The sequence below is a fragment of the Micromys minutus genome (assembly GCF_963924665.1).
Source record: "Micromys minutus genome assembly, chromosome: 1".
In the NCBI taxonomy this organism is placed as follows: domain Eukaryota; kingdom Metazoa; phylum Chordata; class Mammalia; order Rodentia; family Muridae; genus Micromys; species Micromys minutus.
This window is the reverse complement of record NC_137969.1, coordinates 74,061,918-74,078,262: the sequence shown is the minus strand read 5'-3', so window position 1 is coordinate 74,078,262 and position 16,345 is coordinate 74,061,918. Positions and strand designations below refer to the sequence as shown.

Genomic DNA, 16,345 nt, shown 5'->3' with positions numbered 1-16,345 from the left:
CATCCTCTTTCTACCTGTAGGGTAGGGCTCCCTGTGAACCTGCTCTGTCAAGCTTCTATTGTTAGAGCACAGACCACTGTTGCTGGCCACCCAAGCAGGAGGGGCCCAGCCCAAATCTAAAGGCTGCTCTATTTTAGTTTTTTTCCCGTCTTTGGACATCTAGTCTCATACTTTTCTAATTTTGTGCTTATGAAAGGGCTCTGTTCTCTCTTGGCCCCCAACCCCCGCCCCCTTTCACAGATCAAATAACAAGTGCACTGGACAGAGAGGAGCCAGAGTGAGAAAATGCATTTTAATAAAACCCCATTGATTTTTTTTTTTTTTTTTTTTTTTTTTGTGGGTGCGCGTCAAGGAAAAGGCACCTAAAGAGTCTTTATCGCCTGCCGCCTCCCCCCCTCCCGCCCCCTTTCTCCTGATCCACTAGGGCAAGTCACACATCGATTGGTTCCCAGCTAATAGATTGTGCCACCCGGTAGGGACCTCTGGGGACTAGAGGGAGCTGGAAGAGTCGCTCACAGCAGCCCAACCCAGAGTTAATCAAACTAGCAACAGGATCTCAGGCACAGTGGTGGCGGCGGCGGCGACGGCGGCGGCGGCAGTAGCAACAGCAGCAGCGACGGCGGCGGCAAGAGGCAAGAAGAGTAGCAACGGCGGAAGCATTATGCGTGATTACTGACAGGCACCAGCTGCCGCCGCCGCCACAGCCTCTAAACACTATGTGGACTCTCGGATCTAGAGGCAGATTCCTGACTAATCCCAGAGGGCTGGCCCAGCCTGCGCTCCCCGGCTGCTAGCAAGCGATGGCCACTCTTGTTAGCCCAAGTTGACGGAAGCCCGGCTGTGCCTGGGAGCCGAGAGAGGCTGTACTCTTCAGAAGCGCGGCAGGGGAATGAACTGAAACAGCAAACATGTATGGAAATTATTCCCACTTCATGAAGTTTCCCACCGGCTTTGGTGGTAAGGACCTCACTTGGGCTTCACCGTGCTGAGTGTGAACCTGTCGGGGAGAGAGGCAGGGAGGAAAATGGGGATAACATAGCTTGGAATCGGAAGGCCACATGTATGTTCATATGCATGTGTAAGTGGGTACAACAGCGCGTTTCGTGGGTGCCTGTCCGTGCAGAGGAGAGAATGGTCCCAAGGTGAAGGCGTGTTTGCATATCAGAAGGTCCTGGGATATTTATGAAAGTCTGAACCAGTGTGTTGGAAAGGGTTTTAAACAAAGCTTTGCTACAACCCCACATGTCTGTGTGGGTGTGAAAAGTGAGAGTGAGGGAAACTGCTAAGACGTATCTATTATTTAATTTAATTTGTAATTGCGGGGGTGGGGGTGATGTAAAAGGTTTTGCTTGGGCAAAAAGTCCCGGAAATACTTTACAACAAGGGCAAGGTTGTTTTTACTTAAAAGCTCATTTCTTTACAGTTGGATTTTCAAAAAGGAAACATAGCCCTTTAATTTGCCACCCTGCTTCCCTCCCTGCTTTCTTCCCTTTTGATTTGCTAATAACCTCTTCTCTCCTCCCCTGCTGCTGCCCCCAATTCCACTGCAAGGTTTGCTGTCTTCATTTCCGCTCTGGGGGTCGAGATCTAGGGCTGGGGGTAGGGAAGGCCAGGCTCTGAGAACCTGCAAACTGAGGCTCCAAGTAGCCAAGCCAGGCAGGGCAGTCCCTCACTTACCCTAGAAGCTCCAGGAGCCTGAGTCCACTGGCTGCCTTCATGCCAGGGCACATCTGTCCTAAAGGACCTCTCCCTTCAGGGACAGGAGTAGCCCAGCCACCCAGCCACGTGTAAATGCAACCAGCAGCTAAACCAACTGACTTCTCATGTGTCTGGTGGTGGCATGGGGTTCATGTTCTTGGGAACCAAAGTCAGAGGCTGTGCTGTATAGATTCTGGCAGGCAGGGTAAAGCAGAGAGATTTGCAAGATCCGAGGAACCGAAGTCCCTGCTCTCTTGACCTCCTCTGTGAACAGGCAGCCAATTTATCCAAAGGCCTGGGAGGAAAGTTTGCCTTCTTTACTGGACTGAGTCCTCTGAGGTCCTGTGACACACTGCTGTCCCCTTGCTTGGAGGCTTTGGGTAAGGAGGCATCCCATTCCCTCAGAGTGCATCCAGTGACTGTATGAGACAAATAGGGGCTGGCCACCTGGAGATTGACTGTGAGTGACACACTATGCTTTGTGCTTGAGTGATCTTCTTAAGTATACTCGGTGATGCTGGACTGTGATTGGTCCCAGGGGCAAGGTGACATGGGAATTAGCACAAGGCAAAGCTCAAGTTATTTGGACTAATTTGATGCCTGAGAGTAACCAAGAATATGGCCCGGCATGTGGCCTCATGGATGTTGCCCTGGCCTTTCTCCATTCCCATCTCAGGCCTCATTAGGGCTGAGAACAGTTTTTCCCCTTGTTCGTGAGCTTGGTTGTTTGAGGGTCATGTTTATCTTCTGCTAGATTCTTGAGACCCTCAAGGTCTGTGAAATGATAACTCCAAGACAGAAGAAGAAGAAGGGACTAGTCTAGAATTCCTTGGGCGGGTCGAGGATGCTGTCTCATTTGGACAGACACCAAGCTGAGGCCTAAAGGAAGGCAGAGATTAATCCAAGGTGAAAAAGGATAGAGAGTTGCAGCATATTTCCCGAAATGCCTCATACTCAACACTTAAAGTAGAATTGTTTTCACTTGATGTAGCAAAAAAAAAGAAAAAAAAAAAAAAAAACCAAAAGAAAAAAAAACTGTGTGCTCTCCCCGAAACCTCTCTCTCTCTCTCTGTCTGTCTGTCTGTCTGTCTTTTTCTCTCTCTCTGTCTCTCTGTCTCTGTCTCTCTCTCTTTGTCTTTTTCTCTCTCTGTGTCTCTCTGTCTCTGTCTCTCTGTCTCTCTGTCTCTCTCTCTCTCTCTCTCTCTCTCTCTCTCTCACACACACACACACACACACATACAGAGACAGAGCCACGGAGAGACAGAATGAGACCGATATCTTTGGTCCTTAGTTTTTTATCATTCATCTTTGTGATCTCAGGCAAGCTACCGAACCTCTCTAGGCCCACACATCTTCAGTCTCTAAAGCGGAATTCGCTATTTCATTCTTAAGAGTTTTGTTTTGAGAATTAAATGAGATAGCTAGTCCATGAAAAAAAGTGTTATCTGTACATTTGGTACCAAATACAAATTAATATTTTCATTTCTCCCATTTTGTTCAGAAGCCAACATGCAAATTAACTTAAATACCAGATATTACTGTAGAAGAAGGAGTTGGGGATCTGGAAAAATGTACAACTAAAACTCCACACGTTTTGCTGGCTTTGATTTTCATAATTGTGGAGGCTCCAGTCTTTAGTGTTATTGGGTTTCAGATCTGACATGACACAGGGAAGGGGTGTTCAAATACTTTCTTCTAATGGCGCTGCTTTTCGCTGCTTTTCATTGTCATGCCTAGAGAAGGAATGGTTTGTTTTGCTTGGTTCTGTTGATGTTTTCCATTTTGTTTGCATGACCTGTTAAGAGGACACCTACGCTCAAAGCCAAAGGATTGCCCTTCTGTAAAGGAGGTGGATCCCACTGTAGGCTCAGGAAACCTGGGGACACCACCTGCAGCCATAATGCCTCTGCCTTCATAACTACATTGATGGGTAACTCCTGTCCTTTCACACAGTAGCAAATGGAGCCGCAGAAGGTTCTGGGGTCCTGTAAGAATCTCTAAGGTAGAAATGTTGTTGTTGGGAAGAAGTAACATTTGTGTCTGGGCCATGCTTATAATGTGCTTACAATGAGACTGAGGGCCAGTGCCCACAGGAACCTGCAAAGTACCCACTCTCTGAGTTTGGACTCTACCCTGTATGCTAGAAGAACCGTTTTCTTCTTCTTGGCTAAGTCTTGGGTTTGCCAACCGTACAGGGAAAAACAAAAACAAAAACCAAAAAAACAAAAACCCAAAACCTTGGACACTTCCCCTTGTAAGGTTTGAGACAAACTTGGTGATACCCCATCCAATTGTGCAATAATCCCAGGGTAGAGAAGCTAAGGGGCAGAGGTGACAAGTACCTACAACATAGGGACTGGCTATCAGTGCTCTGCTGGGGACAATCCAACATCAGGCAGGCTGGCTGACAACCGCTTGCCTTTCTAACTTTCTTTAGAGAAGAGTAGTGGAAGGCTTTGGGAGGGAAAGCCAGAAAATGACGCAGCTGACCCTTAAGACTAGATAGTTGGGCTGCAGGTCTGTGCTATGCAGAGCTGCCTCTCACAGCTTATAAAGCCGGCACACTTACTTTGCAAGAATAGGGGCAGCATCCACCTCACTCCAGCCTAGACAATCTAGTTGATCAGTGACTGCAGAATAGGTTAGGAGCAACAGTGACCCGGTACATTCTTGGGGACCTCCTGCCCACCTGGCCTGGCTATTGATATAGACACTGTCTCCTTTCAACTAGAGAATAGTTACAGAGGAGAGCGGAGCAGCAGTGTTTGTGTACATATGCATACACACACGTGTGTGTTTTCCAGAACACATTTTTCCCTCTGCAGATGTGTGGGTGGTTAATTGAAAGCTACCATGGGCGTAAGTGGTTAGGGTTTGTGTAGGATGGAATAACTGTTTATGAGATGTAGGAAGGAACACATTTAGGGTAACTATTTTCTGAAGCATTTACAATATTACAAAGAGGTAGACAGATCAATAGAAATCAAGAGGGGAAACCATACAAAAAGAAATCTTTCACTTTGCCAGCGCTCTAACATTGGAGTCTAAGGAGAGCTGGGCTTTAGCCCCGAGTGTCTGATGTCATGTGGCGGCTACCGAAAGAAGCTGCTGGTCTCCTTCCTCTCTGTTATGAAAGTGGATGACACACACTCAGAAAAGGGAAGACGTTTAGTCTTTAGAATTACCAGGTTTGGATGGCTTTCATGAGATAAAACCATCCTTAGCTCAGTCATCCTCACAAAAGAGAGAAAGCAGTAGTCAGCAGTTACCAGGCACCTACTGTGTGCCAAGCATACTCTGGGGCTCTGTGTGTGTGCGTGCGTGCGTGCATGCTGGGTATGCAAGTAGTACTCTCTGGGATCCTTGGAGATAAGACACTATTGTCATTTCCTTCACTTTGCAGACAGGAAACCAGGACCCTTAAGAGCTTGGGCAAAGGGTCCTAAGTCATCTCCCCAGGAAGGAGCAGAGACCAGGTGATTTAGCCCAGAGCTGGTAAACTTAATCTGACACTGGTCACACCCAGGGATAGAGGGAGGGTGAAGGTAGGTTAGAAGGTAGAAGGGAATTCCAGATCCACCTAAAATGGGGAATTATTTGTAAGAACCACTTACATACTTATTTTTCCCCCTGCATTATTTACAACTTGATTTTGGTTCAGAGCACTTTCTTTTTTCTTTTAAATCATTGCAGCAAAAGAATAAAATATCTTAAAAGAGAGGCAGGGAACTAAACAGAGGTTAATCTTTTCCTCCCTACCTGGATCAGAGTTTATTTTAACATATGCTGGATTTTTCCATTCTGGGCAGGGGTTGGCCAGACAGTAAGCAGTGTCCATTTTTATAGGCTACACTGCGTCTATGAGGTTCTTACATCAACTTGTAGTAAGAAGCAGCTGTAGATATGGTCATTTCAGCAAGGCTGCCGGTCCCTAGGGGGATCTTTCCAGGGAAGTTTTATTTCCATTTCTGATTGCCTTTCTGTGAGTTGTGATTTCTAACACCCTGGCTGTAAAACACTATGTTCCTCTGCTTTCTCAGTCACTGAGCAGAGTTCTCATTCTGACAAAGCATCCCATAAGTCATCTGTCCCTGATCATCCGGTGACTGGTGAAGAGTCTTAAGAAAGCGCAAGTGGCTCGCCTGGGATGTGGGGATGTGTGTCATCTTCAAATTCATTTCCGCAGTTCCCTTGGAGCAAACTGAGTGGGCAGAATGAGGAACAGGGGCAGGCAGCTAAGCCACAGTGTCCTTCCCTTCCCTGCTAGCAGTTATGAGTGGGTAAGCATTGACTTACAGTTGTAAGGGTTAGATTTTTTTTTTTTTTTGAGCATGGAAAACTATAAATATGTAATAAAAGTTTGTTCTCCTTTCCATTCAACATTTGGAGGCTGGCATTAAATCTGGCTGGTGTTCTGTATGTACATTTTCCCCTACAATAGGGATGCTGGTCCTTAAAGTATGAGGCTATACACTGGGACATGCTGAAGTAGGCATGACTTGGATTTGGCTCCTGCTTCCAGACAACTACAGTTTAGCACATCAATCCAGGGCAGGGGCGCAAGAGGCTGCTATCATTAGGGGACTTTCCAGCCCCCACCCCCTACCCCCATCTCAGAATTAATATTTGAACTCTAAAAATGGAAAAAAAACTGTGATCTTTAAATCAAAAGAGCATTTACAAGAAGTTAGAGGGCCAGCAGGAAGAGTGCTCAATAAATATTTTAGGCCGTTTGCTTGGATTTCATTTCTGGGACTCAACAGCTTTTTCTTTGCCATTTTACTAGTCGGGAATATGAAGCATTTGGAGCACCTGTGTTTTCACAGCCCCAGCAATGAAGAGAGAAAAGCAGTGGTCAGTGAGCAGGGAAGTAGTACCCTGGACTGATGGGAAAGTGCCTATCCATCCATCCATTTATTCATCCATCCATCTATCCATCCATCCAACCACTCAATCAGCATAAGGTCTAAAAGCCTGGCGTGTTGAGCATGGGAGCTGAGGACCTGTCCCCTGCTTGGCTGGCTGGAGTATACACACAGTCTCCAAAGTCTTGGAAGCATTTGAGGCTCCATTATTTCTGGAAGTTTCTCTCAGGCTGAGTTTAAGTGTCTTGATCTGAAAAATTCAGGTATTTAGACCCCAACAACAGATGACACCAGGGGTAATGTTCTATAGGAACACAACTTACAGTAACGTAAGGTGACTACAGTCTTTGAAAAAGTCTATCCTTACCCAGAGACTGGGAGACCTTGAACAAGAAGCCCAGAGAGATGGAGGCCGTGAATTAAAGAGCCATGGTGGGTAGAATGAATGTTCAGAGACATCGGTAGTGAAAGGTTATTTCCTGGTACCCTCAGTACCTACCTCAAGCTCTGTGGGCACACGGCTAGAACCATGGTGCACATGCTAGCAATTTTGTCAGTGAGATCCACTGGTACATCTCATTTGTTGGGGGGCAACATCAGGCACATCTGGTCCAGCCTGGTTTAAATTGGTCCTGAGTGGGAAATATTGTGCTGGCAAAACTTTCGAAAGGCAGGCAGACAGACTCAGTGTGAGGTTTGACCCCAGTTTTAAGCTTTGCACAGTCCTGACTGCAGTAATTCACAGCAAGCCCTCTTCTAAGAGCTACATGGTCACCAGGAATCTTGGTTTGCTGATCTGTCTAATGGGGCTAAGTCTTACCTTGCAAACTACTCTGCTATCAGAGTATTGTTGGAATGAAGCAGACAGTGGCCTCAAGGGAAATGGCTCTATCTAAAAGGTTTGTCTTGGAGCCTGGCACATAACACTCAAAAAAGGTTTTGAAAAAAGCCAGCAGTTGCTATGGAAATAGCAGCATAGATTCATGAAGAATGTCACGACTATAGGCATTATTGAGTGAGTACAATGTGCTTGGCTTGAGAAATCAGAGGGCCTGGAGGTTTACACTGTGTGGCCTTGAGCAGACCTGTCTCTGAGCTCATTCCCTCTTTTATAAATCAAGGTGGTTCTTGAATTCTTGAAAGTCTGGTTCCTAATCAACAGCAATACAGTCTTATTGATTTATGACATAATCAATTGAGAAAGGTGATTAATGCCATAGGACACTGGGGAGATGGCACTTTCTGAATGAGTGTGAGGATGTGATTTAGAATTCCCAGAAAAACGCTTAAAAGCTGGACAGTGTCTGCAAGGAGATGAGAGGAGGAGCCAAGAGAGGGAGGCGGAGCCAGGAGAAAGGGGAGGCAGAGCCAGGAGTGGAAGCTCCGGGTGCTAGCCAGCCTGGTGAAAACTAATCTAAATACCTCCACTAAAGTGAGCTTGTCTCCAATAAGGTGAAAACTGACACCGAGGTTGTCCTCTGACCTCTACACACATGTGCCTTGGCTCATTCATGTATGACTGCGTTTGCACTCCAGAATCTGTATGCATTCCCAAATAATAAATATAAAAGAACTGGTTATGGTATAAACTAGTTTGTATTTGCTGATTTAAAAAAAAATAAAAAAGGTTTGTTAAGCAAATAAACTGGTGAGAAAAGCGTTGAGCCTATTTAAGATACATCTGTTTTCAAGCAATTTAAAAAGCATAGTAGGAGTGTCATTAGCATATTAACGGGGTGTTAATTACAAAAGAGTCTTTTAAAGCAGGTTTTATAAAATCCCCACTTAGTAACCATTAGCTTACGGTACTTGAAACACAAACTATTCACGTGTGTTACTTGGAAGTAATAAAATTGTAATTTAAAAGTAATCTGCCAACTTGTCACGAATTTAAACTGATTTTCCTCTCAATTGATCCAAATGAGTGAGGTTTTGCTATAATTATATATAATGCTGGTAATAATGAGGCTGATTATCAATCTTTCCCTGCTTTTCACCACTCCATCATTACAGATTTTTAGGGCGGGAGTGAAGGGAGTTGGGAGGAATAGGGAAGGGGAGGGGAAGTGGAGGAAAGAGAAAAGATGGGGAAAAAAGCCCTTCTCTCCCCCCACCCCCCCACCTCCCAGCATTGGAAGAAGCTACCACACAAGCCTTTTCCTGAACTGATTAGGTTGAGGCAGTACCTAGCCAAGGCTGTTTGCCTCTGCCACTGGTCCTAGCTGGGCAGCAAGCAGCTGTATTAGGCCACCAGCAATTCATCTTTTTGGCCTCGCCCATTTTTCCCTCTCAATGGTCACAGCCACAGCCATAGCCTGGGCAGAACATCCCATAGGTGGGCAGGGTCATTTGCCCATGTTTTCCACTCTGACAAAATTCCTTTTTCTTGCTTCTCAGAAAAGCCAGGAAATGCTTTTTGCTAAGGAGGGGCTTCTAGCTGGACCTGCTTCTGCTTGGGCTCCTCATCACCAGAAAGTCTGATTTTTTTATGACTTATTTCCCACACCTGTAGATAGCCAGTCTGCCCTAGTCAAGTGGGTAAATATATTTTTTTTCCCGTCCAGCCCAGATATTGATAGGAAAGTGTTTTGGAGAAGGTCAACAATGATTCAAATGCAAAAGAAGTATCTGAGCAAATCCTAATTCAGGATGGCTCTTCCATGGAAGGTTATGCTGGGCAGGGGCCCTGCAGTAGGGAGCCACAGCTGAGATTTGGACCACGAAAGGGCTGGAGTCAGGACTAGGAGTATCCTGTTAGAAAGAGTCAGGGTCAGGATCCTGAGAGAGGCCAAGAGCTGAATCAGGAAGAAAAGAATTGCTAGATCTCTTAGGGATCTACCAGCAACCACTGATGTACACTCAGAGGCACTGGGTTAAACTCAAGCCCTGTTGCTTCTCTTGGTCTCAAATGCCCTATTCTCTTAGGTAACTTGTTTGATTCCCACTGTCTCGAAGTTTTACATCCATACAAACAGAGACAATAAGAATGCCAGCCTCAAAGTATATGGCACACGTGTGTGCACGAGAGAATGACAGTGCAAGCCTCCTAATTCATACCATGAATATCAGCTAGTTTAAAAACAAAACAAAAAGCCAAGTGGGAGCATCCAAGTACTGTTGGCATGAGGTGAGTTAATGTATGGGAAGAGTTGAGAGCTGTCTGGCTCACGGCAGTTCCTCAATAATATTAGCTATTATTGTCATTCTGAAGGGGAGACAACACAAAAGTGTCAATTAAAGCTCTTCATGTGGCAGTCCCCTGCCGAACTCCCTCAGCAGTCTGCCTGTGCATTCAGAGCCAAGTAGGGAAAGGATGTGTAAGTTTTTCTTAAACAAAGAACAAGCCAGGCACCGCATATTCTGATTGTCAGCTTAGGCAAAATATCCTTCTACTGGATGGAAAGAGGGGAGGTTTGGGTGTGGGCTTGTCCCCACCGTGGGAGAAACCAGAGTGGGGCAGAGCCCTAGGATTCTTCCCCTCACCCCAATGTATTGTGGAGAATCCAGTTCTGAGAAGCTGCCCCCTTCCCCATGGGTGGGCATTAACCGTTATCAATGGCTCATGACAAGGCTTCTTGCCCTCCTGAAGAGGGTTGCCAATGGGAAAACAAACTCTCCACCCTGGTACAGCAGCAAAGGAATGGACAGCCACGCCAAACCATTTGCTCCCTTGTCTGGCCAGTCAGAAAGAATACAGGCTTGACATTTTACTTTCATTGGCTGAGGATCGGTTGCTAAGCAACCCCTTACCTTGGTAAGAATTCCTTAAGTCCAGTACTCCTTTCTCTCTTTCTCAATAAGTATCTGTCTCTTTCTCTTCTTCCTTTCTCTCTGTTTTCTATGTCTTCCTCCCCCCCCCCCCGCGCTCACACACACTCTCTCTCTTTTTATACATGCCCATACTTCATTTGCTGTTCAGAGATCTCACAGACTTTGTGTTTGATAACTGTCTGGAACACTGATTTTTTTTATTCAAATAATTTTCATTTATTAACTCTACATTCATATATAGTCTATATACATAGCAATATGTGTTAGTTATATATAATATATAATGTATTATATACATATTAGTTATACATTATATATAAAACACAGAAGTTTCAATGTTCAATAACTAGCCAAAAATCATATTTTGAGCACATAAATCATGATGGTAGTTTATATTAGGGTGTCCAACCTTTTGATGTTGGGGGTCCACAGATGTGTCGGGTAACATTCACAGCTAATTCAAGATGCATGTGGCCTGTGCTGGCAGGACAAGCAAAGAGGCCACTGGCCATTGGTCACCAAGAATCCTGAAGAGAAGTCACCAAAGCCAGCCTGTGTGTCAGGCTGAATTATGACAGGATATGAGGGAATCTAAGGAAGGGGCACTGGGGTGACAGGAGCATTTAGGCTATTTATGAGCCAGTCATTCAGAAAATTCAATCTTAAAAACCACAGTGTGGTCAGCCGGTGGTGGCACACACCTTTAATCCCAGAACTTTGGAGACAGGGGCAAGTGGATCTTTATAGAAGTTCCACACCAGCTTGGCCTACAGAGTGAGTTCCAGGACAGCCAGGGCTACATAGAGAAACCCTGTCTCCAAACAAGCAAACAAACAAAACCAGTGTTCCTGTGTCAGTGCCTAGTAACTGAAATCCTTACCAGAGATTTCACTTTCCACTTACACTGGACTAATTCATTTTCAGGGCTAGACACCGAAGCCAAGGCTTTGTGCAGCACAGGCATCGACTATCACTGAGCCGCACTCCCCGCCCTTTGATCTCTAAGAAACTAATCTGGGGGGGCTCTCAATTTACATGCAGCCCCTTCCTCACAGCCCCTGCAGAGTACTAAGTCTTCCAGCTGCTGCCTCTGGGCTCTGATTTCAGCCACTCTCTTTGGTTTTCCGAGGTCTGCAGGGTTGTATCAATCTACACAATTCCTCAGAGAAGTCCAATAGGACTTAGGTTCTAAGAAGAGGAAGAGAGACCCGGTAGCAGGGACACACATGGAGGAGAGTGGACTCAACACCATGCCAGCATCCTGATGTTGGACTCTCAGTGTCTATTAACTCCAATGAAGTTGTTTAAGAAAGCAAAAGTTGGGCTGCAGGGATGGCTCAGTGGTTAAGAGCACTGACTGCTCCTCCAGAGGTCCTGAGTTCAAATCCCAGAAACCACATGGTGGCTCACAGCCATCAGTAATGAGATCTGATGCCTTCTTCTGCTGTGTCTGAAGGGAGCAATAGCCTAGTCACATACATAAAATAAATAAATGAATCTTAAAAAAAAAGCAAGAGTCTTCATGGCAGAAAGAGTGGTGCCTGAAGGTTAACACTGGACAGTTTTCTATGTCAGAGCTTGTGTCTGTCTTCTCTATAGCATTGTACTCATGGCCACAACATACGGGAACTTTCGAAAAATGATGGTGTTCTTTCTGTATGTTATACATATTCTTGTCACGGTTTGGCTCCTGATGATATTCAGCTTCTTAAACTATACTTGCTAGACCCCTTGAAGGCCTAACAAAGTCAAGTAGGTGATAGCAGGGCCCCCCACAGCCAGTGGTTAAGCTCAGACCACTTCAGACTACCTTTGTCTGTCCTTTCTCTCCGATGTTTGAAACCTATGCTCTGGGCATCACTCACAGAACAGAGCTAGCAGGAAGAACCACAGAGGTTACCCAGTACTTGCTCCCTGCTGGGAGAAGTGAGGCCCAGGAAAAGACAACACTTTCCCTGGTCTATTGTCAGGACAGAAGGTAGCCTCCTGAGGAAACCCCATTGGCTAAGTCATTCTCTGATAGAAGGAGTAGAAGAGACAAGTGCTGTGTCCTTGAATGCAGAGGAGACCAGGAAGGCCTGGTAGCATTCTGAACCTAAGAAGGCCAACGATCCATCCATGAGGGTACAACCCAAGGCTCTCTTCAGGTCTTCAAACCTTGAGTTTGAGTTTTGAAGGGACCTACACAGTCAATCCATAGCAGACTTCAATATCTTTGCTAGAAGCAAAGCCACCATTGTCAAGACTGTGGGGTCATTGTGAGAATCAGACAAAAAAATTTGTGCAAGATGCATTTATCTTGTTGAAATTAATTGTTTTTGAAAGTCTTGTTATAAATTGTCTACTCCTTCTGGGTTCATTGATATATCAGAAGTAAACCACATTAATTTTTTAAAGAATTAAAATTGTATTTATTTATTTATTTATTTGCTTGTGTGAGAGCACGCACGTGTGTGTGTGTGTGTGTTCATCTGCTGCATACATGTGCCATGGCACATGTGGGAGATCAGAGGATGACCTACAGGAGTTGATTCTCTCCTACTATGTGAGGCCTAGACAAGTAATCACATCCTCAGGCTTGGCAGCAGGTGCCCTTATCCTGTGAGACTTCTTGCTGGCCCTGTACCCTCTAAGACAATTAAAAACTGAACAAGAATGCACAATTTTATTCAATCCCAGCAACCTTCCAGGTACTGCAGTTCACAGTCAAATTGCCTTCATTTTTATTAGCTACAGTAAGAATATGCCCTCCTAACCCCCTCTTCCTCTCCCCTCCCTGCTCCTCCTCTCCCCTCCCCCCTACTCTTCCTCTCCCCTCCCCATCCCACTTCTCCCCTCCCCTCGCCTGTTCCTTCCTTTCTTCCAAATACAATATACTCTCTATGTGGTATATTGCTCCTTGGCTCATTTTCATGACAAAGTACCTGGGAAGAAGCAACCACTTAAGGGAAGAAGGATTTATTTTGGCTTCAGGTTCACAGGATGCAGTCCATAAGTGGCAGAGGAGACGATGCAGCAGGACTAGCTTCTGTCTGTGGTGTGGCGATGTTTGCTCATTAAACAGAGCAGGAAGCAGAGAAAAGCATCAGCACCTGTCCGGTGTTGTCCTTTTTTGCTCCTTTTTAGATCAGAACCCTCATCTGTGGGTGACCCACCTTTAGGGTGAGTTTTCCTTCCTCATTTAAACCTTTCTGGAAATAGACATGCTCAGATGTAGTCAAGTTGACAATGAAGATTAGCCATTATACTTCATATTTCTCTAAAACTAATTTATTGCTTCTAAAATAAGTTTAAATAATTCTCTTCAGAATAACGATTTTAGGCAAAAGTGGGATGTTGGGCCCAGGTGTGGATGAGTGTGAGGTCTTGAGATTGTTCTCTGATAAAACAATTGTCCTCTCTTTAACTTTTTGTATTTATTTATTTACACACTCTCTCTCTCTCTCTCTCTCTCTCTCTCTCTCTCTCTCTCTCTCTCTCTGTCTGTCTCTCTCTCTCTCTCTCTCTCTCTCTCTCTCTCTCGTGTATTTAATTTCATAAACCCACATGCCACAGTGTATGTACAAGAGTCAGAGGACAATTTGAGGAAGCCAGTTTTTTTTTTTCCCCTTCCACTATGTGCATTCCAGGGTTGAACTCCAGTCTCTAGACCTGGTACTTGGTGCCGTTCCCAAATGTGCCACCTTGCCAGCCCTAGAGTAACTCCTTTGCTTAGGTAATTCCAGGTGGGCATTTTCCTAGTGGGTATTTATGTTTCCAACCAATTCCACAGTTACTTTCTGATACCTCTTGCTCAACTCCAGAGTGTTAAGGGGGAAAGGCTGTTCTCCGTTTCCTAATCCTAACACTCATTGCTTAGGACCCAACCCCACACAGAGTGTGCCTCACAGGAGGGGTATGAAACTGGGCAGCTTCTGCAGACGATGTTCCCTGACAACTCCACTTTCTCATTTTCTGTCCCTGTATATAACAAGATGCACGACAGAGCTGAAGGCACAGCGATTTTTGCACATTTGTTTGCATCTGGTCTTCAGGGTGGGCTGCTCTTACTGTGTTTTCTCGACTCCTGCTTTGCAAAGACTAGACTTTCTATCTCTTCTGGAGAGAATGTTCCATGGTGGGCTCACAGGACAGGAAAGCACCCACCCATCTTCTTCATCTTGCCTTGGATACTGGCTACAGGGAACATGGTTCAGCTGAGCCAAGGCGTAGCTTACGATGATCACTACTCCCCTGCTCCCGGAACCTCTTCCATAGGTGCTGGTGGCACAGCACCCTGTTCCTGGAGGTGAAAGTACTGTCTACAAGCACGTGCACATGAGTCTTCCTGTGCTTCCCAGGCCCTGGTGCCCATAAAGCCATTCAGTCATGCCAATTGGCATACGGGTGAGTGGACTGAGGAAGGGAATCTTGGTGATGCTCCAGCACCTGTTCTCTCTGCTCCTCACATGGGCATTGAGTTGCTCTTCCTGTCTGACTGGCCCAGGACACAGACACAGAGGCCTGGGGCTCGTGAGACATGTCATGGTTTGTACTTGCTGTGCATCTTGGTCTGACTACAGTGGATCCAGAGGTAAACTCAATGAGTTTCCCTCTTTTAGGCCCTCTCTTATCCGTGTGCTTTGCTTGTCTGAGCAACTAGTATTTGTAGAAGTGGCCAAAAGGAGGGGATGGACCCAGGAAGAAAACTTAGTGATGGGCTAGACCTCTGTGTCCACAGGAGCTCTGTCGTCGCTTCCTTAATGCCTCACAGTATGCTTTCTCTTTCACAGGCTCTCCTGGTCACACTGGCTCCACATCCATGAGCCCGTCAGTAGCCTTGCCCACAGGGAAGCCAATGGACAGCCACCCCAGCTACACAGACACCCCCGTCAGTGCCCCGCGGACGCTGAGTGCTGTGGGCACCCCCCTCAATGCTCTCGGCTCTCCATACAGAGTCATCACCTCTGCCATGGGTCCACCCTCGGGAGCATTGGCAGCTCCTCCGGGAATCAACTTGGTGGCTCCACCCAGTTCTCAGGTATGTTGTATTTCTCCAAGGCTAGTTTAGCCATCTCCGAGGCCTGAGGCCACTCCAAGAGTAGACCACAGAGCAGACTAACAGCTTGAGCTGGAGCCATAGGCAAGTGCTTACTGTGGGCTTGCTGAAGCAATTGCATTGGCTCTGGGGCCTGCTTGTCTTCAGAACCTATCTGTGCCTTCAGTTCAAAAAATCCTGTGACCATACAGCAACCTGTGGTCCCAGAGACTGTGACCACAAAGGCACATTCCCAGTAGGCTTAATGGCTTTGATTTTAATATCTCTCTGGGGGATGTTTGTAGATCCCTATTATTCTTCTAATTCAAGGAGTATCTTGGGCAGTAGTTCTTAACTTGTGGGTCACAACCTCTTTGAGGGTCAATGGAATAAATCAGATATTTACACTATGATTCATAATAGTAGCAAAATTGCAGTGATGAAATACCAATCAAAATAATTTTATGGTCGAGGATGACCACACCATGAGAAACTGTATTAAAGGGTTGAAGCATTAGGAAGGTTGAGAAGCAGTGATCTAGGGGTTTTGAGAAATGGCTCTGTCAGCAAAGTTCTTGCCATACAAGCATAAGGAACAATGTTCAGATCCCTGGCCTCTACCAAAAGGGGGTGGGGCACGACAGCATGTGCCTGCAGACCTAGTGCTGGGAAGGTGCAGACTGGGGGCTTTGTGGCCACCTATGTCAGCATCTGGCCTCAGTACATATGTGTACACATGAATGCTTATATACACACAAGTATTTAAGCGGTGAGATGATGAGATACTGTGTGCTTTTGTTAAAGGGAATACAGATATGATCAGGGCAAGTCTTTGCTAAGCATTTTCAACTGAGGGGAAAGAAGCAGGCACAGCACACAGACAAATCTCGAACGAGGTATCCATATATCCACGTATGTCTGGGACACAGAGGAGTGAAGGTGAAAACTTGACCTGTATTCTGAGTGTCTTCTGCCGCAGTGAAAAAAATGTGTA

The 16,345-nt window shown here is 45.8% G+C and overlaps 1 protein-coding gene across 1 annotated transcript in view; it reads left to right on the top strand.

Annotated features, from left to right (window-relative positions):
- The first annotated feature begins 600 nt into the window (after positions 1-600).
- The window catches only part of RXRG (retinoid X receptor gamma), a 39,820-nt gene continuing 24,075 nt past the window's right edge, over positions 601-16,345 (top strand). Inside the window, exons 1-2 of the mRNA XM_080938791.1 lie at positions 601-957; positions 15,107-15,354. Coding sequence (XP_080794917.1) covers positions 909-957; positions 15,107-15,354 — 297 coding nt within the window. The 5' untranslated portion in view covers positions 601-908. The remainder of the gene's footprint in view (positions 958-15,106; positions 15,355-16,345) is intronic.